Below are 23,411 nucleotides of genomic sequence, written 5' to 3' on the forward strand. Positions count from 1 at the left end.
CAGTTGAATAAATGTAAATATGAACATCCAGCTACCATCCAGTGTCACTCAGAAGAGGGCAGGTTCCCTTTTGAATGTGGTTCCTCTCAATGTTTCTTCCTCATGTCATCTCAGCGAGTTTTTCCTTGCTACCGTCACCTCTGGCTTGCTCATTAGGGACAAATTTAAATTACATTTCTGTAAATCTTCTTTTGTTAAAAGTCCTATATTAATAAATTGAATTCAAAATGAAAAGTGGTCAGAAACTGACACTGATGAAAAACAAAGGATGATCAACACAATTTGCACACAGAAAAAAGATGCAGTTAAATACCCCAGAAACACTGTTATATCTAACATCAGCACCACACACTCAACTCAATGTCACTGCAATGCTGAAAATGGTTTACTACCCCAGTACCAGATAGAGAATGGCTGACAAATTGCATATAACGGATGCACTACAGTCAGTAATTAGACTATATGTTAGGTATACTTGATAATGTTTTTAATTCAGCAAATTAAATTGCAACCATAATCTAACACACTTAATTTAGTTAATAAAAGTCTGAACAAATGCTGTCATAATTTAAACAAATCTCTCATATCCAGTATCATGGTTGGACAAGCTTGATGTAAAGGAGCAAATTTAGTAAAATAAAAATATGAGGCTGAGAGCGATGGCTAATCTCACCAAGGGTGCCTCTATGCTGCCGGTCCTCCTGTCAAAAGGGGACGTAACACTGATCCTCCTGCTTTCCTCAGAAGAGGAAAAGTCAGGGAAGCTGCCAAAGGATGGAGAGATTGGAGAAATGGGATCCAAAGAAACACTCTGAGTGGAATCAGTTCTTCTGTGACCAGACCAACGCTGCAACAGTGTAAAGACACACATGTAAATCAGTTTTCATACAAAGAATAATGGAGAGTCTGAACCTCATAGAGTAGAACAAAGTAAGATTTTCACGTAGACATTTTTTTCTTGAAACAGAAACAATGCTTTAACAGAATTCTTATTTTTTATGATGCATTTTCTCATTTGACAACTTTTTTCAACTATTTTTCTCTCTCTTCCTGTTTCCCTGTAGCAGCAGTACCTCAGCAGTAGAGAGCATGCTCATGTCCCTTAGGTTGTCGTATCTCTGCTCTAAGCGGGTAAACTCTCTCAGCAAGCCCTGATATCTCCTCCTCTCCTCCTCCAGCTCGGCCTGTACTGCTGCTCCTGCCTGCGAGACCGACTGCTGCCTACTCTCTGACACACACAGTAACATCACAGTCACAACATTGTTGTCTTCCATTCCCAGCGTAGGAAACATGGCCTGTATGTCAGTCTCAGTAAAGGAGACATGGCCTGCCACTTTTTTTAATATATGTGTGGTAGTCTTTGAAAACCTGTTGGACGTATCTGCAGTTAAATTCTGGCAAATGGCCAAAAAAGATGAAGAATTGTTTCTGTTGCTCATGTCTATAACATAATTTGATACTACATTTCAATTTCGCTGTTTTGATTGTTGGGGAAAAGAATAGTTGATTCACCGCATACTTTAAATGTATCATTTTCAACCTTCTCATCTCATTATCTCAAGCCGCTTTATCCTTCTACAGGGTCGCAGGCAAGCTGGAGCCTATCCCAGCTGACTACGGGCGAAAGGCGGGGTACACCCTGGACAAGTCGCCAGGTCATCACAGGGCTGACACATAGACACAGACAACCATTCACACTCACATTCACACCTACGGTCAATTTAGAGTCACCAGTTAACCTAACCTGCATGTCTTTGGACTGTGGGGGAAACCGGAGCACCCGGAGGAAACCCACGCGGACACGGGGAGAACATGCAAACTCCACACAGAAAGGCCCTCGCCGGCCCCGGGGCTCGAACCCAGGACCTTCTTGCTGTGAGGCGACAGCGCTAACCACTACACCACCGTGCCGCCCATTTTCAACCTTTGGTTTTGAAAATGTATCAGGTTTTTCATGCTCCAAGTGAAGTCACAAGTCATTGATGACAATGTCAAAGTCAAGTTGCAAGTCAAGTCGAAAGTCAGTAAATTTGTGACTCAAGTCCACAACACTGGTATTACTTCATATTGCACCACTTTGCCATACATTAAAATTGCCGTAATTTGTACTTCTTTAAATGTGTCTTTTATATATCAGAATACTAATTGTGTACTGAAATCGTCCCGTCATTTCAGGTGGAGAATTGCACACCCTGAAAGTACATGCACTGTAACTGACACTAAGATTTGAATTTAAGCTTCAGAACCAAAACAAAACAAGAATGCTCTGAGAGCACAATATCTCCCACTGGCAACTATGCCATAACTCTGGTAAAATGCAATTAAATTGAACGAAATTGCACTGTGCATATTACTGACATATAACAAAGAATCCTGTCAAGTTTCATGAAATTCCTCCAAAAATTGTGAGAGGAGTTGATTTCAGAAGGTGAGTACCCTTCCTGGGACGGACAGACGGACATTGCCACGACATAATTGCCTTTCGGCCAGCGGGGGATAAAAACTTTTTGCCAAATTACATTAAATTCCTCCCAAAATTGTGAGGGAAGTTGATTTCAGAAAGCAAGCACACCTTGATGAAATTGCCAAAGTACAAGTTTGTTAATAATCAAGGGCATAACTCTGGTAAAATCTGCCCAAATTAAACGAAATTTCAATATGCGTATAACTGTCATATAACAAAGCCTTCTGCCAAATTTGGTGAAATTCCTCCATAAATTGTGAGAGCAGTTGATTTCAGAAGAACGTACACCCTCATGAAATTGTCAAAGTACAAGTTATTTAATCAAGGGCCAAAACTCTGGTAAAATTTCACAAACAAAATTAAATCGCAATATGCATATTACCGTCATATAACAAGGCCTTTTGCCAAGCGTCGAGAAATTTGTCCAAAAATTGTGAGAGGAGTTGATGTCAGAAGGCAAGCACACCTTCATGAAATTGTGAAAGTACAAGGTTGTAAATCAAGGGCCACAACTCTGGTAAAATGAATTGAACAAAATAACAATATGCATACTACCGACATATAACAATGCATTTTGCCAAGTTTCGTGAGAGGAGTTGATTTCAGAAGGAAAACACACTCTCATGAAATTATCAAAGCATAATTTTATTAATCAAAGGCTGTAACTCTGGTAAAATGCGACCCAATTGAACAAAATAACAATATGCGGATTACCAACATACAAAGAATCCTGCTCAGTTTCGTGAAATTCCTCCAAAAATTGTGAGAGGAGTTGAAAGTGAGCGCCCTTCCCAGGACAGACGGACGGACGGACGGACAGAAATCACCATGACATAATCCACCTTCGGGCCTTTCGGCCAGCGGGGGATAAAAATGAAGGAGTGTTGATGTGAAAAGAGAGCACTAAACCACTGAACACCCTTTTACCTTCTTGAATTTTTTCCTGTTCCCATAAACGAGTGGCCAGATCATCTCTTTCCTTTTCCAAAGAGCTCCTCTCTATTTTCAAAGTTTCTATTTCCTACAGGAAAAAAGGAAAACAGCAACAACACCAAAAAAGATGCGTATAACATGCAGAGAGAAACATGCAACATGTAAAGAGAAATTCATGGATTCTAAACTACAAAGGCTAACTGGACGATTCCACATTAGACTCATGGTAGTTGTTGAGCTGTAGTGGACACACAGACCTGTGTGAGCTGGTGACTCTCCTGAGCTGCTCTCTCCTCAGCTCTCTTCCTCTCCTCCTCCTGTTTGGCAGTGAAAGAGGGAACAGCTTGGCTCTGCTCCTGGAGCTGCTGCTGCAGTTTGAACAGAGTTGAACGTAGCTGCTCCACCTCTGTGTTGTGTGACTCGCGTTCAGCATGGAGAGATTCACGAAGAGATGCACTTTCTCTGGCCTGAGACACAACACACACTTAGGGAATTGTTATAACCTGGGGTCTGAGCCTTGAACATGCATAATGAGAAGTGGCCTATGATTATCTGCAGCATTGATAAAGAACACACAGTCAAGTCCAGAATTAGTGGCACCCTTAGAGACAATAAGTTGATCAACTCAAGTAATGGTATTTAAAAAAAATCAAAGGTTAAAATATTACTTGGAACAAGAAGCAAATTTTAGAATTGTACAATTAAGTTTCTCTGGGGTTGTTTAGTTTCAACTTCAAATATTGGGTGCTACTTCCATACGTACAAGCTGTTTGGGAAGGTTTCACAAAAGAAACCCCTCCTAAGAGCAACTCAAACTTTCTGCATCCAGCATGTCTGATGAAAATAGAGGACTGAATACAAAGGCACTCACTCCAACAATAAAATATGATGGCAAATCAGCAGTGCTTTAGGGCTTCCTTGCAACTGGTGGTCCAGGAAAGATGGAGGTATCATCCATCCATAAGCTATACCATTTATCTGTCAGGGTCAGAGGGAAGTTGGAGCCAAGCCTAGCTGACTCTGGGCAAGAGGCAGGGTACACCCTGGGCAGGTCACTATGCTACTGCAGGGTTAACACAGAGATGAACAACCATTCACACCTATGGGCAATTTAGAGTAGCCAGTTGACCTAATCCACATGTTTTTTGGACTGAGGAAACCAGAGCACCCGGTGAAAACCCACACAGGTATGGGAAGAACATACAAACTCCACACAGAATGGCCCCAGGCAACCGTGAGGTTTGACCCCAGAACCTTCTTCCTGTGAGGTGAGAGTGCTAAAGGTGTTATCATTAATTTTGTTAAGTATCAGGGCTTTTCAGCCTAAAACTTGGTTGTCTCTGTCAAGAGGTTAAAACTTGGCCATTGATGGACCTTTCAAGAAAATGACATAATCAGACATTCAGATCAACTGAAAAATAGCATGTAATGGCAATCAGTGGATTTAATGTAACTGAATATGGCAGTACTGTACACATGCACACTAGAATATTTTAAACTTTACAGTGCGATAAGAGTGATAATAATTTTGAAACCAATGTTTTGCAGAAAAATCTTCTCCTCCCTCACCTGCTGGTCAGCACGCAGCTGAAGCTGCATGAGTTTGACCTCCATGCCCTTGTTGAGCTCTCTGTACCTCTCTACAGAACGAGCCTCTGCTCGCAGCTTCTGCAACTCCTTCCGTGCAGCTCTCCTGCGCACACAGCACTGCATCAGCACCACTGCAGCCCTAACGCGCCTGAACCTAAGTTGAGCAAGCCTGCAGCGCACCCACGCCTGCAGGCAAATGGCTGCCCTCTCCATCAGCACCTACAGCCACAGAGTTAGACACACCACTTATGGTTTATTATGCAAACATACACACGTGCAGTAGATCATGGTCTACACATAGATGGATTCACATCTAGTCACATACTTAATGGAAGACATCAAGATAGGATCTTGAGAAAACACTTTACCATTTTGTATGCTCGGCGAGCCTGCATGCCCCTGGCGAAGGCCTGGATAGTTATTGTGGCCTTCCTGGCAGTAACATAGAGCTGCCTTACTATTATCATACGGTATGTCTTCTGAATAACCAGAGCAGCCCGTGTGTACCTTAGTGTCCAAGCCAATCTAACATCAGAAAACATCACATTAACAAGCAATATTAAAGCACAAGACAGATGTGAAGACAAAACAACAGAATAGTTGAGAGAACAAGACAAAATATGATAACAGTGAAGGTGCAATTATTGTTCAAAAGATCAATATCATTGAGGAAGCCATTGCCTAATGGTTAGAGAAGCAGCTTTGGGACCAAAAGTTGTCAGTTCGATTCCCTGGACCAGCAGGAATGGCTGAAATGCCCTTGACACCTAACCCCCAACTGCTCCCCAGGCTGCACTGGGTATGTTATACATCGCTCTGGATAAGAGCGTCTGCTAAATACCATTAATGTAATGGTTCTTGGTTTAGAACCAGCAGCATTTTGATGTTAAAATTAAGCGTTTTCATCCCAGCTTGTCCATGTTGAAAGGTACTGAATGTTCTAAGACTGTCAGTGAAAAACAGTCACCTGCGGGCGAGAGTTCCCCGAGTGTACCTCTGCAGAATCAAAGTGGCCCAGCGCAGCTGCAGGTAGCGCTGGCGCTGGATCCAGCCTCTCACCCAGCTCTGGATCTTTACCCCTGCTGCCCGTAACCTTTCAGCCCTCAGCTTCTCCAGCAAGGCCACCTGACCCGCCCGGAAGAATATTTTTGTCTTGCCAAAACAGTACTGCTCAGGGTCAGGGATAAGGCCGGGGATTTCTTTTCGGCAGGATGCCCGCAAATCTTCCTGAACAGACAAACCATGAAGGAGAACTCTATAGCGACTGAAGAAGTCCTCATATGTCCACCTGGAGGAAGAACATGAACAAGAAGTTTGGCATAGCCTAAAGGCCAAAAACAATAAAGTCACCAAAGCCTTGTTTTGAAGATTATGAACAATTTTCTGTTTTGACTAATGCAGTGTTTGATGTAGTGATTTCAAGTCATTACACAACAATAAGAAAGAGGTACAAAAGCACTTACTGTATACTAATCCAGGTTACTTTAAGTCATATGTAAATTGGAAACACCCCAGAACTACACACCTCACTTCCTCTAATAAACTAGTGTATATGGTCTGTATTTGTATATTGGAACCTGATAAGCTCATCTACTTTATCCATCCATCCATTATCTGTAGCTGCTTATCCTGTTCTACAGGGTCGTAAGCAAGCTGGAGCCTATCCCAGCTGACTATGGGCGAGAGGCGGGGTACACCCTGGACAAGTCGCCAGGTTATCGCAGGGCTGGCACATGTTAATGGCCGCTATCCATCTTCTCCGTCGGGATCCGATAAAATGATAACCCTTGTCTTGTTTGTTGATGGTTACCACATCCAGGTGCACAACAATATAGTGGCAAGATGGAAGTCTTGCTGAAAGTAAAAACTTTCTTTGCTGCCGTTCTTCAACGTTGGCTGTGGTAAACTACTGGTAGTACACGTCCAAAATGGCAGCCGCGTTTGTCGTGACGTCACGTGAAAAGGGTCCATAGACCCTGACTTTGCCAGAACGTCTCGTTTTGCTATTCTAGCCGTTTCTGTGCCTTTATTGCGTTTCATGGTTTTTGCTCAAGCTATTTTTCTAGTTCATGGTTTTTTCTTGTTTATGGTTTTTTTTGTTTTTGTTTTTTTTTTTTTGCTCTAGCATTTTTATCCTTGTCTGTCATGTTTTTGTCAAGTTTTTTGTCTCTTTTTTTTACCTGGAATATTTTTGCCATTTGTTTACCTTTTTTGCCACGCCCTTTCCCTGGATTAAATCTCATTATTGGATTACTGCCTGTGTGTTCTGCTTCTGGATCCTAATCTCACCACCCCTAACATTTCCTTGTTCATGTTTAACAAAGTTGAGTTGTGATCATCTCCTTCAGTTAATCTACAGTATCTGGAGTCTCTGTAATGAGCTGCATGTGGAAGGTTAGACTTTGCCTGGATGGGTAGCCTGTAGCACTGATGCGGATTGTCTCCAGCACACCACAGGCACGTAGCTGTTGTACTGCTCTTTTCGGATCAAACCTGATGCAGAGAGAGAGAGAGAGATAATTTATTATAGATATTAAGCAGACAAAACACTTGAGAACCAGAAACTCACATATACATACAGGAAAGGCTGTTTGAGGTCATTGGGCTTGATGCAGCGGACATAGTGTGGGGTGGTGCTATTCAGGGTGTCCATCAGGAGCTGCAGAGACTGGCGAAACTGGAAGCCCACTGTCAGTTTGTGCTCGCGGTGAGCTCTTTTTCCTGTATGTACAGTTGCAGGCACAGACGAGGCAGAGAGAGGGCCCCCGGCTGACCCCTGCTGGAACAACTCAGCAACCAGCTCTGACTAAAGAGATGAAAAAATGATAGAAAATATTCATCAATCTGTTCAGTTTTCAGTATTCACTTTTTCAAAGACCAGATGGGGTGTAGATAAAGCAAATCTGTACCTGACTGGCTCGCATTATGTTAATGGGCTCTTCAAATATTGTATCACGGTTCTTATCTAAAAACCCTTCACATTCATAATGAACCTGGAAGGGAAAAATAAAACAGCTTGAACGCAGTAAAATTTAAACACAATTCAACAGAATAAAGTTTTAAATTAAAGTGCCTAACCATGTCAGCGAAGTGGAGCACAATAAAGGCAGCATTGGACATGCGCGGCTTATGGAAGTTGGGGCTACGGTTCAGGTGCTGGTCGTAGAGTTTTCGTGCCCAGTTTTCATCTGAGCCTTTAGGAAGCTTGTATCAGAATAACATCAGATTTCGGTACAGTTTAATTAGATCTGGCTCTTTGTGTGAAGAGCAGTAAACAGTAACATATGAAACAGAATTGATATCTGGTGTGATGACCTCTTCTTCTTCTTCCAACTGCTCCTGTTAGGGGTTGCCAGATTGTTCTGCATATTTGATTTGGCATAGGTTTTACACTTTCCTGACACAACCCTCCCCAATCTATCTGGGCTTGGGACCAGCACTAAGTATGCACTGGCTTGTACAATCCCAGTGGCTGGGTATTTTATCTAATCTGCATGTCTTTAGGGGCAATAGTGCTAACTGTGAGGTAACAGTGCTAACCACCGCACCACCATGCTGCCATAAAATTTGGTGCGATGACCCTTTGCTTAAAAAAAAGTAGTCCCAGGTACAATTTGTGCAGTTTAAATAAGGAAATTAGCTGGTGAGTTTTACTGAGCATCTTGCAGAACCAGCCGCAGTGGAGACTTTGCTTTTTATTTTTGCAGCAAAAAAAAGAGCCTTCATTATGTTTCGTTTTGTTTGGGTTTTTTTTTATCTGAAAAATAGTCTCTTACATAAGCTGATTCCTTTACTGCCATACAAAAAAATTTTCTGTGACATTTCATTTTGTGCTGGAAAACTCATCCCCTCATCTCATCTCATTATCTCTAGCCGCTTTATCCTTCTACAGGGTCGCAGGCAAGCTGGAGCCTATCCCAGCTGACTACGGGCGAAAGGCGGGGTACACCCTGGACAAGTCGCCAGGTCATCACAGGACTGACACATAGACACAGACAACCATTCACACTCACATTCACACCTACGGTCAATTTAGAGTCAATTTACAGTTAACCTAACCTGCATGTCTTTGGACTGTGGGGGAAACCGGAGCACCCGGAGGAAACCCACGCGGACACGGGGAGAACATACAAACTCCACACAGAAAGGCCCTCGCCGGCCCCGGGGCTCGAACCCAGGACCTTCTTGCTGTGAGGCGACAGCGCTAACCACTACACCACCGTGCCGCCCTGCTGGAAATCTACAAAAAAAAAATCTAAAAGTTCCTGGTGTGCACAAGAAATTACCTGAGAGAAGCCTGAACTCCATAAATATGATGAAGCATATCTGACAGGAGAATGGCCGTACAGAGCAATGTATTCAAGAACACAGAGGATATCATAAATCAACTAACAGATGACGCACCAGATACTTTTTTTTTTACACGTCCTTTTAGGGACTGCAGGTAAACTAATAATTGGAAATCTATAATGTTTTGCACTGACTCGATAATGTAGAAGTCATAAAATAAACATCTACAACAGATAGGGTGCCTCAGAATTTTGTACAGTACTGTATATGCCTGGGATGGCATGGTGGTGTAGTGGTTAGCACTGTCGCCTCACAGCAAGAAGGTTCTGGGTTCGAGCCCAGCGGCCGACGAGGGCCTTTCTGTGTGGAGTTTGCATGTTCTCCCCATGTCTGTGTGGATTTCTTCCGGGTGCTCCGGTTTCCCCCACAGTCCAAAGACATGCAGGTTAGGCTAAGTGGTGGCTCTAAATTGACCGTGAGTGTGAATGGTTGCTTGTCTCTATGTGTCAGCCCTGCGATGGTCTGGCAACTTGTCCAGGGTGTACCCCACCTCTCGCCCATGGTCAGCTGGGATAGGCTCCAGCTTGCCCGCAACCCTGTACAGGATAAGTGGCTACAGATAATGGATGGATGGATGGATGGATATGCTTGGAGTTACATATTTTGAAAAATATTATACTTGATGAAAAACAAATATGTCTACTAATATTGTTAAAATATGTATATCACCAGAATCACTGAATGTCCGTATAAAATTGCTAGATCAGTTAAAAGCCTATCACCAAAGAAAAAAGTATCAGCTAGTGTTAGTTATTATCTCATCTCATCTCATTATCTCTAGCCGCTTTATCCTTCTACAGGGTCGCAGGCAAGCTGGAGCCTATCCCAGCTGACTACGGGCGAAAGGCGGGGTACACCCTGGACAAGTCGCCAGGTCATCACAGGGCTGACACATAGACACAGACAACCATTCACACTCACATTCACACCTACGCTCAATTTAGAGTCACCAGTTAACCTAACCTGCATGTCTTTGGACTGTGGGGGAAACCGGAGCACCCGGAGGAAACCCACGCGGACACGGGGAGAACATGCAAACTCCACACAGAAAGGCCCTCGCCGGCCACGGGGCTCGAACCCAGGACCTTCTTGCTGTGAGGTGACAGCGCTAACCACTACACCACCGTGCCGCCCTGTTAGTTATTATTACTTAATAAATCAAACATAAACTGAGTACATTTCTACTTACGCTGAGGCAAATTCATTTATTTATACTAGGGAAATAAAACATGGAGCTATTTTAGATAATTATGTTGATTTAAAATGTAAATAATTATAAAAATGTTACCAATTCTTGGAACACATAAAACGTGGGGCCCATTTGAGATTGACAGGCGAGCATCTCCTTTGCACCTCTTTTAATCTGTTCCTAATCTGTAAGAACTGGACTCTAAAGATGAGACCTGGAACACTGTAGTAAGCCTTCAGGTCAACTCACTCTGCATTCCTCATCCAGCAGGTCCAGGATACCCAGAGAGCCCTCTATGAGGGTGATGCAGGGCTGGTTATCACTGAACTCAATACGGTTCCAGGGTAACTCCTCTCGCGCATACTCATCCTGCTCCAGCTGGAACACATGCTGCAAAAATGACGAGACAGCGATCACTGATATACACATATCAGCCGTGAAATATAGTCTACACTGTAAATAAAAAGGGCTGAGACAGGTCTTATTTAAATACCCCTAAATGTAACACTTAGAAGACATGTCTTAGGTATTTAAAATACTTGGAAGACATGTCTAGGGTTTTTAGTAATGCCTGGAAGACATGTCTTGTGTCTACTAATAGACACCAGTGTCTTTATAATAGACATGCATGTTTTTTTGCATCTTCCATATACACCCATGTCTTCCTAGAAGACACTGAAGTATTATTTAAATACCCTAGACATGTCTTATTTTTTTACCATGTAGAGAAAGAGTGGTGAGCTAAATAATGACAAAGCTGCCACCAGTCTCCTTGTGAAAGCAATGATCAAGCCACAAAACAGGACAGTTCTTACACTCATCTCATCTCATTATCTCTAGCCGCTTTATCCTGTTCTACAGGGTCGCATGCAAGCTGGAGTCTATCCCAGCTGACTACGGGCGAAAGGCGGGGTACACCCTGGACAAGTCGCCAGGTCATCACAGGGCTGACACATAGACACAGACAACCACTCACACTCACATTCACACCTACGCTCAATTTAGAGCCACCAGTTAACCTAACCTGCATGTCTTTGGACTGTGGGGGAAACCGGAGCACCCGGAGGAAACCCACGCGGACACGGGGAGAACATGCAAACTCCGCACAGAAAGGCCCTCGCCGGCCACGGGGCTCGAACCCGGACCTTCTTGCTGTGAGGCGACAGCGCTAACCACTACACCACCGTGCCGCCCAGTTCTTACACTGCATTTTTTTAATCTTTATCTTTCATTATTTCCTTTATAGAAGCAACAGTAAAAAGAAGTATTTCCTTTGCAGAAGCAAAGTGTTAATGAGTTCTCTGAGCTCTACAAACTTTTCTGACAAGGCATTTGTAGCATTTTCATAATGATGTACTTCTAATTATCCCAGAATCTTTACAATTGTATTGAGTTCATTACCCTGTTGAATTGTTGCTGAAGTTTCTCATTGGCATAATTAATGCAGAATTGTTCAAAGCTGTTTCTGTCAAAGGTCTCAAACCTGTAAAAAGGAGAGACTTTAATAATCAGCAAAGATCACGGACAGCATATGAGTAAAACCATCCTCTATTTCCCACCACACCCATAGATGTCCAGCACTCCTATAAATGTCTTCGGCTCTCTGTGTGCCCTCAGAGCTAAGTTCAGCCTCTGTACAGTCCAGGTGAACAGCTGCCCATACACATGTTTTGCCAGAGCATCCCGTGCCTCATTAGCCTTCTGGGCTGACATCGGCTTTACCAGTAGCTCCCCACCTACAGCTAGACGCTGATGACACAACCAGTGGGCCATCTGAGGGCCTTCCACCCCCAGTAGTTTGGAGAAGATCACCAGAGATTTGTCATCTGCCTGGTAATACACACATATAAACACTAGAGAATTTATGTACTGTGAAAAAATATTGGTAATTTTTTTTTTCACTTACCAAACAATCAAAGGATACACACTTTAGAGATATTATTTATTTGCATGACTAAAATACTGTAAAATAACATGGGTTTTTTTAATGCTCGCACATTGACGTAGCTACGTTCGCCTCCTCTGCCACTGGCTTGGATGTTAACATTCCCAAGGTGGAGGACAGCTGCCAAAATCCGAAAGAACTCCATCTGCTGGTCAAGTGGAACTCCTGCAGAGTTGAACCAGACACATCAGATCGCACAATGACACAGTTCAAATCAGTGTATTATACATACACATATCATACCCAGCTGGGATAGGCTCCAGCTTGCCTGCGACCCTGTAGAACAGGATAAAGCAGCTAGAGATAATGAGATATCATACCCAGAATAGTCAAAGCATTTCGAGTGTGCTCCAGCTCCATGGCATCATCTTTGCCTGGAATGTTTATATCTTGTCCTTGGTTGGTGTATCGAAAATGCTCTGCAGTGTCTAGGAACAAGAGATTCAGTTATTCTGAACAAAATCGAATCTTTGTGCAAAAACATGCAAACAGGCTTCATTGTTTCTGACAGACATTTATAGCTTACTAAGTTTGAGTGGCCTCATTTCTGGTAGGTCTCTGGAGGCACAAAGTTGGTAGAAAATGTGATAGTTTCTTTCCTCTGGGGCCTAAAACGCAAAAGGAATGAAACGATATAAACATGAAATAACAAAAACACTAAATATACATTGTTATGAATGGTTAAGCTGAGGAGATATCAAAAGTACATATGATGTAAGTAAAAATAAAGGTACCTGAAAAACAACTCGAGATTTCTCCAAGAGGTAGGTCCTCATGTTTGCTCCAATTATGTCTCCTTTAGATCCAAAGCCAATCTCAATATACTTCCCAAACCTGCTGCTATTATCATTGCGAGTAGTTTTAGCATTCCCGATGGCCTTCAAGACAAAATATTCTATATTGTAATACTCTGGGAAAATTGCACTAATAAAACAGAACACAAGACAAAGTCTGCCCCACTACCTCCATGATGGGATTGGAGGCCAAGACTTTCTCCTCTACACTGGTCTGTTGGGCTGCTCCTCCAACCACAGCAAAGTAGCGCATGGTGAACTTCGCAGACACAGTTTTCCCAGATCCTGACTCACCACTAATGATAATGGACTGATTTTTCTCCTCCCTACATGTGAAAAAAAATCATTTTAGTTCAGTTTGAAACCACTGTGTGGTGACAACATTAAACAACCAGAACTAAAATGTATGTACAGATAGAATAGGAGTCAATAGCCTTTGTCCAATAGGTACCCACTTTTACATTTAAGATTCTAAAGTGCTACTTGTATTCAGAATGAATATACAGTGGTGCTTGAAAGTTTGTGAACCCTTTAGAATTTTCTATATTTCTGCATATGACCTAAAACATCATCAGATTTTCACACAAGTCCTAAAAGTAGATAAAGAGAACCCAGTTAAACAAATGAGACAAAAATATTATACTTGGTCATTTATTTATTGAGGAAAATGATCCAATATTACATATCGGTGAGTGGCAAAAGTATGTGAACCTCTAGGATTAGCAGGTAATTTGAAGATGAAATTAGAGTCAGGTGTTTTCAATCAATAGGATGACAATCAGGTGTGAGTGGGCACCCTGTTTTATTTAAAGAACAGGGATCTATCAAAGTCTGATCTTCACAACACATGTTTGTGGAAGTGTATCATGGCACAAACAAAGGAGATTTCTGAGGACTCCAGAAAAAGTGTTGTTGATGCTCATCAGGCTGGAAAAGGTTACAAAACCATCTCTATAGAGTTTGGACTCCACCAATCCACAGTCAGTCAGATTGTGTACAAATGGAGGAAATTCAAGACCATTGTTACCCTCCCCAGGAGTGGTCGTCCAACAAAGATCACTCCAAGAGCAAGGCGTGTAATAGTCAGCAAGGTCACAAAGGACCCCAGGGTAACTTCTAAGCAACTGAAGGCCTCTCTCACATTGGCTTATGTTAATGTTCATGAGTCTACCATCAGGAGAACACTGAACAGCAATGGTGTGCATGGCAGGGTTGCAAGGAGAAAGCCACTGCTCTCCAAAAAGAACATTACTGCTCGTCTGCAGTTTGCTAATGATCACATGGACAAGCCAGAAGGCTATTGGAAAAATGTTTTGTGGACGGTTGAAACCAAAATAGAACTTTTTGGTTTAAATGAGAAGCGTTATGTTTGGAGAAAGGAAAAACTGCATTCCAGCATAAGAACCTTATCCCATCTGTGAAACATGGTGGTGGTAGTATCATGGTTTGGGCCTGTTTTGCTGCATCTGGGCAAGGACGGCTTGCCATCATTGATAGAACAATTAATTCTGAATTATCCCAGCGAATTCTAAAGGAAAATGTCAGGACATCTGTCCACGAACTGAATCTCAAGAGAAGGTGGGTCATGCAGCAAGACAATGACCCTAAGCACACGTCGTTCTACCAAAGAATGGTTATGGTTGTGCAGTTATTGCTACACAAGGGGGTCACACCAGATACTGAAAGCAAAGGTTCACATACTTTTGCCACTCACAGATGCGTAATATTGGATCATTTTCCTTCATAAATAAATGACCAAGTATAATATTTTGTCTCATTTGTTTAACTGGGTTCTCTTTACCTACTTTTAGGACTTGTGTGAAAATCTGATGATGTTTTAGGTCATATTTATGCAGAAATATAGAACATTCTTAAAGATTCACAAACTTTCAAGCACCACTGTACCCAGGCTTGGCAATTCCAGACCCTCTGGACATACAGTTATTGCCCTGGAAATTCCCACCTATTATAGGTGTTTCTATAAAAACAATAAAATCAGCATAAAGAAGAGTGTGAGCATGGCTGAATCCCCTCCCCTTTTTTTGTTCTATATAGGAAGTAGGAACCATTATTTCATACTCTATGGTTCTTACCTGCAGTCCCATAAGTACTACTGACCTGATCATGGTACGATACGAGTCCTCTGCTATGGAGAAGATATGAGGATCCATATCAGCCATGTCCTGCCCACTGTATGCATCAATCACCTCTTCTCCATAGATGGGCAGCTGTTCATATGGGTTCAGGGCCACTAACATAATTCCTAAATTACAGAGATTACGAAGGAAATAAAATAATTAATGGTTCAGTTCTTATTCAGTTATGCTTCAGTCAGTGAGGACTTTACCCCCTGGACTTTTTTTCTGCAGAGAAGGACACTTGAGTTTCTCCATCCTGAGACCCACAGAACTGAGTTACAGCTGTTAGCTTCTGGAAATTGTCTAGTTCGATTTAATATTTTTAAAAATACTTTAAGAAACAGTGAATCATTTTGATGGACTTGTGTCACAGTGAACTTTATTCCCTTTTATAACAGAGCCTATAGCACAGACTGTAAAAGAGGTTTGCTATCTATTGTGGTCATTATAACCACAAGTTACTTGCTAACCGTGATTCCTCAGAATTATGGAGGCTTTTGAACCTGAAGCACAGGACTTGTTGAGGTCCTCTCCAGGAAATGTTTCTGACCTTAAGTCTGTTGACTACTTTTAATTACACAAAATGACAAAATAAGGACATTAATTTAATGCTAAGGAATCAAATTCATTTTAAATTAAAGACATATATCAGTAATGATTTTGGAAAGTAAGTTAGCAGGTGATATAATGACTCTTGATTCTGTTGTGACGGGGCATGGGCATATCAATGGTTGCAGGAGAGATCAAGGAGGGAGTCATTAAATATGACTGACAGGGATATTAAATTAATATAGATTGATAGATTGATATAGATTTTGGCAGAAGTTAGCACAAGAAAACTGTCTTGAACATTCAAGCAAATTTGGGCTCTATTTTCTATTTTCAGTGCTCCCACCAAAGCCACGATGGGGAGCTTTCTGAGTTGGCATGTAATTTTGTGTGTGTGTGTGTGTGTGTGTGTGTGTGTGTGTGTGTGTGTGTGTAATCTGGTCACACACCACAGTAGGTGTAGATGCTGTTGTAATGGAGGAAGCGCACACGCAGGTTGTGCAGCACAGCTGGCTCGTGCAGGAACGTGAGCGCTGTGAGGTCATTTTCACCCTCCAGTATATCCGGGTTTCCCAGAGGAGGCAGACCAGCAGGGGGCTTCACGGGGTACTGCACCTGTTGAGGAGGTATAACCAGGGCAATTGCTAGTGGAGTGAAAGGAAATTCTAGTAGCCCACAACTGGTGGGGGGCTCACAGGATATATACAAAATGCAATATAAAACTGAAGAAGGCTGGGAGGCCAAAGCAATACACTTACAGGGGACTAAGCACTCTTGGCTACACCGCTGGAAATATACTGCAATACAACATATTTATTTTTCATTCTTTCATTCAGCTTCAGTAACTACGTTATTCTGGTCAGGCTCACGGTGGATCTGGAGAATATCCCTGGAATACTAGGCATAATGCAAGAATATTGCATTATGTTGCAATATATGTTCCAGTGATCAATATATAGATAAATTTACCATAGTCAATCCTCCTACTGGCATTTTTTGGGAGGTGAGATGAACTGGAGAACCCAGAGGAAACTGACATGGACACAGGAAGAACATGCACTGAAACTTCATACAGATAGTAACCCAACCTCAGGATCAAACTGAAGATCCTAAAGTTGTGAGGCGGTAATGTTCCTACCACTGTGGCCCCATGTCATATCTCATCTCATCTCATCTCATCTCATTATCTTTAGCTGCTTTATCCTGTTCTACAGGGTTGCAGGCAAGCTGGAGCCTATCACAGCTGACTACGGGCGAAAGGCGGGGTACACCCTGGACAAGTCGCCAGGTCATCACAGGGCTGACACATAGACACAGACAACCATTCACACTCACATTCACACCTACGGTCAATTTAGAGTCACCAGTTAACCTAACCTGCATGTCTTTGGACTGTGGGGGAAACCGAAGCACCCGGAGGAAACCCACGCGGGCACGGGGAGAACATGCAAACTCCACACAGAAAGGCCCTCGCTGGCCACAGGACTCAAACCCGGACCTTCTTGCTGTGATGCGACAGTGCTAACCACTACACCACCGTGCTGCTCCCCCATGTCATATCTATTTTCAGATTTATTATTATGTGGATTCATTATTTAAAAAAAAAAAGCTTTTCAGGTAACTCACTCACATTTGTCAATGGTGTTACAACTGGTTTTATTTTGGTCAGGATTAATTCAACATGAGAACTTTTTTCGTATGTAAAAAGCATTATATTTTAAAGAATATTTATGGAATGGAAACTAGTTATTTGATGGATTATATTATTTTATTAATAGATGATTTTTAATACAGTTGGCAACAATTTGAACACCCATCCATTATCTGTAGCCACTTATCCTGTTCTACAGGGTCGCAGGTAAGCTGGAGCCTATCCCAGCTGACTATGGGCAAGAGGCGGGGTACACCCTGGACAAGTCGCCAGGTCATCACAGGGCTGACACAAACAACCATTCACACCTACAGTCAATTTAGAGTCACCAGTTAACCTAACCTGCATGTCTTTGGACTGTGGGGGAAACCGGAGCACCTGGAGGAAACCCACACAGACACAGGGAGAACATGCAAACTCCACACAGAAAGGCCCTCGTCAGCCACTGGGCTCGAACCCAGGACCTTCTTGCTGTGAGGCGACAGTGCTAACCACTACACCACCGTGCCGCCCATTCAAACATGTTATGACAATTGTAACATCTTACAGTTATAGATGTGAAATGTGGGAGTTACAAAGAAACCTGACAGCTTGACATGATTAATACATCTCGCCTTTTCTAAACTGTAAACACATTGTAGGATCACAGACTATTACCATGTACAATCACCTACTGCAAAAGAAGGTAATATGTTTGCTTGAATGTTGTCTCAAGAAACAAAGAAGCCGAAGCTTTTGAAAAAATTTTTACTTTTGGATTATGTGATTATTGAAGGGTGTGTGTGACCACCTTCCAGCGCAGACTGAAGACTCAACTCTTCAGGCTGCACCTCTCCCCTTCTTCCCTGCCCACTGTGTAACTGCATTTCGGTCTTGACCAACCCAGGCTGTATATAGTCTAGCCTGGGGTTAGCTGTTTTGAGTTATTTAGTTATACTTTTCATGGTTGGTTTATTCCTTGGCTGTTTGAGTATTGGGATTTCAACAGCATATTACACTAGGTATTGCTGTCACTTGTTCAGTCGGCACTAGAACGTTCTTGTCTAGAAGTTCAGCACTTCGTGTACCTGACTTTTGCACTCGTTGTACGTCACTCTGAATAAGAGCGTCTGCTAAATGCCATGTAATGTAATAGAATAGAATGCCTTTATTGTCACTGCACAAATGTACAACGAAATTTAGTTCATCACAGGACAGCAAAGCCGCTGCATACGTACGCGCCGCCACTCTTGGGCACTTCAGCCCAAGGCCGTCCTATGTTAACCTAACTGCATGTCTTTTGAACTGTGGGGGGGAAACCAGAGCATCCGGAGGACACCCACGCAGACAACATACAAACTCCACACAGAAAGGCCCCTGTCGGCTGCTGGGCTCGAACCCAGGACCTTCTTGCTCTGAGGCGACAGTGCTAACCACTGCACCACCGTGCTGCCCGCATAATGTAATGCAATGTAATGTAGTGTGTGTGTGTCTCACTGTGCCATTGCTGAGCTTTAGTGTGAGTTGCTGATCTCCAGGTTGGTAGTCCTGTTCAAGCTGCGCACACACCCACACCTCTTCAGAATCCGGCACCCACACACGTGCTCCCTTGGAACAAAGTGATTCACACATGCAGTATAAGAGCCAGCGAGTGCCCACAACACATTCTTCACTAGTGATTACATCACAACCTTATGTAAAATTAGAAATCACCCATTTTATGCATTTTGCATGTATGATAAGAGGTAGCTTCTGAGCAACTGGATGTCTGGAGAATAGTTTTGAACAGGGGATATTCAATTAAATCCTCTGCTCTCTAACACCATCATTCTCTCAGGAAAGAAAGGCTGACACTATCTTTATGAGCAAAAGGTAATCCATGTTTTTTTCTTAACAGCACAAAACCCTCAGGTTCCTGGATATGTACAGCCCAACACAGTGACTGCATTTCTCCAGCATCAGCAAAATTCAGTTGTTCTGCATTAAACATTAACACCAGTCATTCATTCCTCTCCAATCTTGTGGCTTCATCTTCATCAACTTAAAACATCCACTGAACATGAAAATACAGTAATGGTTTTCCCCAGAGCAACAAATCCTTGTCAGGGTTTTAACAGAAACTTGGAAACAAAAGAATGTTACCATCACTGGCTTTTACCATTTTATAAGAATGACTTACATCCAGCACCTCTATGTGAATCAGATTTCCATTCTTACCTTAGTGTAGAGTTCAGGAGATGTCATATTAACCAGGGTTATTTGCTGAATGAGACAATGGAGGCAGAAGGACAAGGAGAAATGTAAATACTATTATTATTAATAATAAAAGAAATTAACTACAACAGTGATACAAACACTGCCTCCTCTCTTCGTCCCTCTCCCTGAGTCACCGGCCCTGTGCCCTTTGCTCTGGCATGGAGGAAAGTCATCATAACTTTAATGGCAAGTTAACGGTTAATCTTCACGTGGACACTGGGAGGGACAGTAAGGTTTAATTGCTCCTGTCGAACGAGCATTGGTACAATAATTACCGTTTAAAGAGGTTATTTGGGTTAATACAATGCATCGTGATGCATTTCTGATTCACTGGTAAAATGACAAATGAGAGCCAATCACTCATCAAACATACAGTAAAACTTTACTCTGTAAAATTCCAAAGGAAATTCAATTCAACTGATGTACATGTTTAAACCATAGGATTAACATTAAAAAAAACCAACTGTTAAAATGTAGTTTCAAGTTGAAACTTTCAACTTCGCAATGTGCATTCATTCAGAAAAACAATTGTTTTTGCAGTACTATATGGAGTCACCATTCACATTTGAATTAAGATTTTAATCCAGTTCAATGTGAAAAATGTGAACAGCAAGTGAACGAACATTAGTCATGTAAGAGAATACCACAGACTGATGAAACACAAATGAAGATGTCATGTGAGTTGTTTTGTTCTTCTCTAAACTATTGTGCCCAAGATAAACATTTATGAATGTATTAAGGTCAATACACCAATGTAAGCATACAAATGTACAAAAACTTTGTGGCAGTTTATGATACAACGTGACTCAAACTTTATTTTTAAAAAAAAAAATCATAGAGTAGAATACTGAACTTATCGTTATCTCCGTAACCAACACTGGATTTATATTCTGAATAATCAGGAGATTTAAACATGAATCATAAGAATCCTACATTTTTTGATTCCTATAGTTGATATGTGATTCAGTTAGCTGAGGTTATGAGGTTTTCTTGTCTTCAAGAGCCAAAAGTAGGGGATATGAAGGATTTGATTTTGAGCATAGTACAAAAATTGTACTCTGGAGAATAAATGTATCAAACATCCAAAATTCAGCATGCATTTCATGTGGTTCCTTCAACAGTGCTCTATACTGTACAACACTAACTGCATTCTTTTCATCACATGCCAGTATCCTGCATCATTAAAGGACTAGTTATTCTCAGCTATATCATAAAATCTCCATGCTTAATTAGACAGGAGGATTAAAGTTCGCCCCGATTGTCACTCCACCAGAAACAACCCAAACATACATAAGTGCCACTTTCAACTCTGGAATCTGCAAATGTTTTTTCTTATATACAGGAAAAATAGGAATAAAATCAAACAATGCCTAAAATCCAAACTGACAGTCCTGGAAAGAAATCCCAACCAGTGGGTTCAGATTAGTGTCCTTCATAGCAGGACTAGAGCATCTTGGTAAAGAAGTTGAGCTGATCTGTTAGAGCTGGGAGATCTGGTCCTCATTAGATGGTTGACTTGTATGCAGGTAGTTTCAGACATGGACTGCTGCCCTAAAAATGAGAGGAAATTGAGCAGAAGTTATCGATCACAATAATGCAATGCTTTACAGTGGTGATTGAAAGTTTGTGAACCCTTTCGAATTTTCTATATTTCTGTATAAATATGACCTAAAACATCATCAGATTTTCACACAAGTCCTAAAAGTAGATAAAGAGAACCCAGTTAAACAAATGAGACAAAAATATTATACTTGGTCATTTATTTATTGAGGAAAATGATCCAATATTACATATCTGTGAGTGGCAAAAGTATGTGAACCTCTAGGATTAGCAGTTAATTTGAAGGTGAAATTAGAGTCAGGTGTTTTCAATCAATGGGATGACAATCAGGTGTGAGTGGGCACCCTGTTTTATTTAAAGAACAGGGATCTATCAAGTCTGATCTTCACAACACATGTTTGTGGAAGTGTATCATGGCACAAACAAAGGAGATTTCTGAGGACCTCAGAAAAAGCGTTGTTGATGTTCATCAGGCTGGAAAAGGTTACAAAACCATCTCTAAAGAGTTTGGACTCCACCAATCCACAGTCAGACAGATCGTGTACAAATGGAGGAAATTCAGGACCATTGTTACCCTCCCCAGGAGTGGTCGACCAACAAAGATCACTCCAAGAGCAAGGCGTATAATAGTCAGCGAAGTCACAAAGGACCCCAGGGTAACTTCTAAGCAACTGAAGGCCTCTCTCACATTGGCTAATGTTAATGTTCATGAGTCCACCATCAGGAGAACACTGAACAACAATAGTGTGCGTGGCAGGGTTGCAAGGAGAAAACCACTGCTCTCCAAAAAGAACATTGTTGCTCATCTGCAGTTTGCTAAAGATCACATGGACAAGCCAGAAGGCTATTGGAAAAATGTTTTGTGGATGGGTGAGACCAAACTAGAACTTTTTGGTTTAATGAGAAGCGTTTTGTTTGGAGAAAGGAAAACACTGCATTCCAGCATAAGGACCTTATCCCATCTGTGAAACATGGTGGTGGTAGTATCATGGTTTGGGCCTGTTTTGCTGCATCTGGGCCAGGACGGCTTGCCATCATTGATGGAACAATGAATTCTGAATTATACCAGCGAATTCTAAAGGAAAATGTCAGGACATCTGTCCATGAACTGAATCTCAGGAGAAGGTGGGTCATGCAGCAAGACAACGACCCTAAGCACACAAGTCGTTCTACCAAAGAATGGTTAAAGAAGAATAAAGTTAATGTTTTGGAATGGCCAAGTCAAAGTCCTGACCTTAATCCAATGGAAATGTTGTGGAAGGACCTGAAGCGAGCAGTTCATGTGAGGAAACCCACCAACATCCCAGAGTTGAAGCTGTTCCGTACAGAGGAATGGGCTAAAATTCCTCCAAGCCGGTGTGCAGGACTGATCAACAGTTACCACAAACGTTTAGTTGCAGTTATTGCTGCACAAGGGGGTCACACCAGATACTGAAAGCAAAGGTTCACATACTTTTGCCACTCACAGATATGTAATATTGGATCATTTTCTTCAATAAATAAATGACCAAGTATAATATTTTTGTCTCATTTGTTTAACTGGGTTCTCTTTATCTACTTGTAGGACTTGTGTGAAAATCTGATGATGTTTTAGGTCATATTTATGCAGAAATATAGAAAATTCCAAAGGGTTCACAAACTTTTAAGCACCACTGTATGTTAAGTTAAAAATCTCTCAATAACAGGCTGCAACAATACATCTAAACTCTTGTCATTAATAATCTCATCTCATCTCATTATCTCTAGCCGCTTTATCCTTCTACAGGGTCGCAGGCAAGCTGGAGCCTATCCCAGCTGACTACGGGCGAAAGGCGGGGTACACCCTGGACAAGTTGTCAGGTCATCACAGGGCTGACACATAGACACAGACAACCATTCACACTCACATTCACACCTACGGTCAATTTAGAGTCACCAGTTAACCTAACCTGCATGTCTTTGGACTGTGGGGGAAACCGGAGCACCCGGAGGAAACCCACGCGGACACGGGGAGAACATGCAAACTCCACACAG

General features: G+C 42.0%; 2 protein-coding genes across 4 annotated transcripts in view; both read right to left on the bottom strand.

Annotated features, from left to right (window-relative positions):
* The window catches only part of si:dkey-110c1.10 (unconventional myosin-Va), a 38,688-nt gene extending 18,862 nt beyond the window's left edge, over positions 1–19,826 (bottom strand). The window contains exons 1-23 of the mRNA XM_060941451.1: positions 19,800–19,826; positions 19,080–19,190; positions 16,402–16,567; positions 15,384–15,528; positions 13,435–13,591; positions 13,206–13,349; positions 12,998–13,079; positions 12,792–12,899; positions 12,524–12,636; positions 12,091–12,356; positions 11,928–12,009; positions 10,776–10,916; positions 8,066–8,191; positions 7,897–7,980; positions 7,567–7,793; positions 7,394–7,480; positions 5,955–6,275; positions 5,356–5,512; positions 4,967–5,206; positions 3,655–3,864; positions 3,392–3,485; positions 1,074–1,228; positions 674–847 (exon numbers count right to left, since the gene is read on the bottom strand). Of these exons, the coding sequence (XP_060797434.1) occupies positions 674–847; positions 1,074–1,228; positions 3,392–3,485; positions 3,655–3,864; positions 4,967–5,206; positions 5,356–5,512; positions 5,955–6,275; positions 7,394–7,480; positions 7,567–7,793; positions 7,897–7,980; positions 8,066–8,191; positions 10,776–10,916; positions 11,928–12,009; positions 12,091–12,356; positions 12,524–12,636; positions 12,792–12,899; positions 12,998–13,079; positions 13,206–13,349; positions 13,435–13,591; positions 15,384–15,528; positions 16,402–16,567; positions 19,080–19,190; positions 19,800–19,826 (3,417 nt within the window). The remainder of the gene's footprint in view (positions 1–673; positions 848–1,073; positions 1,229–3,391; positions 3,486–3,654; positions 3,865–4,966; positions 5,207–5,355; positions 5,513–5,954; positions 6,276–7,393; positions 7,481–7,566; positions 7,794–7,896; positions 7,981–8,065; positions 8,192–10,775; positions 10,917–11,927; positions 12,010–12,090; positions 12,357–12,523; positions 12,637–12,791; positions 12,900–12,997; positions 13,080–13,205; positions 13,350–13,434; positions 13,592–15,383; positions 15,529–16,401; positions 16,568–19,079; positions 19,191–19,799) is intronic.
* A 576-nt stretch (positions 19,827–20,402) lies between these two features.
* mbd3b (methyl-CpG binding domain protein 3b) overlaps positions 20,403–23,411 on the bottom strand; it is a 45,967-nt gene continuing 42,958 nt past the window's right edge. For all 3 annotated transcript variants that reach the window (XM_060941452.1, XM_060941453.1, XM_060941454.1), the window contains one exon: positions 20,403–21,389. The gene's annotated coding sequence lies outside the window, so the exon portion shown is untranslated. The remainder of the gene's footprint in view (positions 21,390–23,411) is intronic.

This window comes from Neoarius graeffei, chromosome 15 (genome assembly GCF_027579695.1).
Source record: "Neoarius graeffei isolate fNeoGra1 chromosome 15, fNeoGra1.pri, whole genome shotgun sequence".
Taxonomy (NCBI): Eukaryota; Metazoa; Chordata; class Actinopteri; order Siluriformes; family Ariidae; genus Neoarius; species Neoarius graeffei.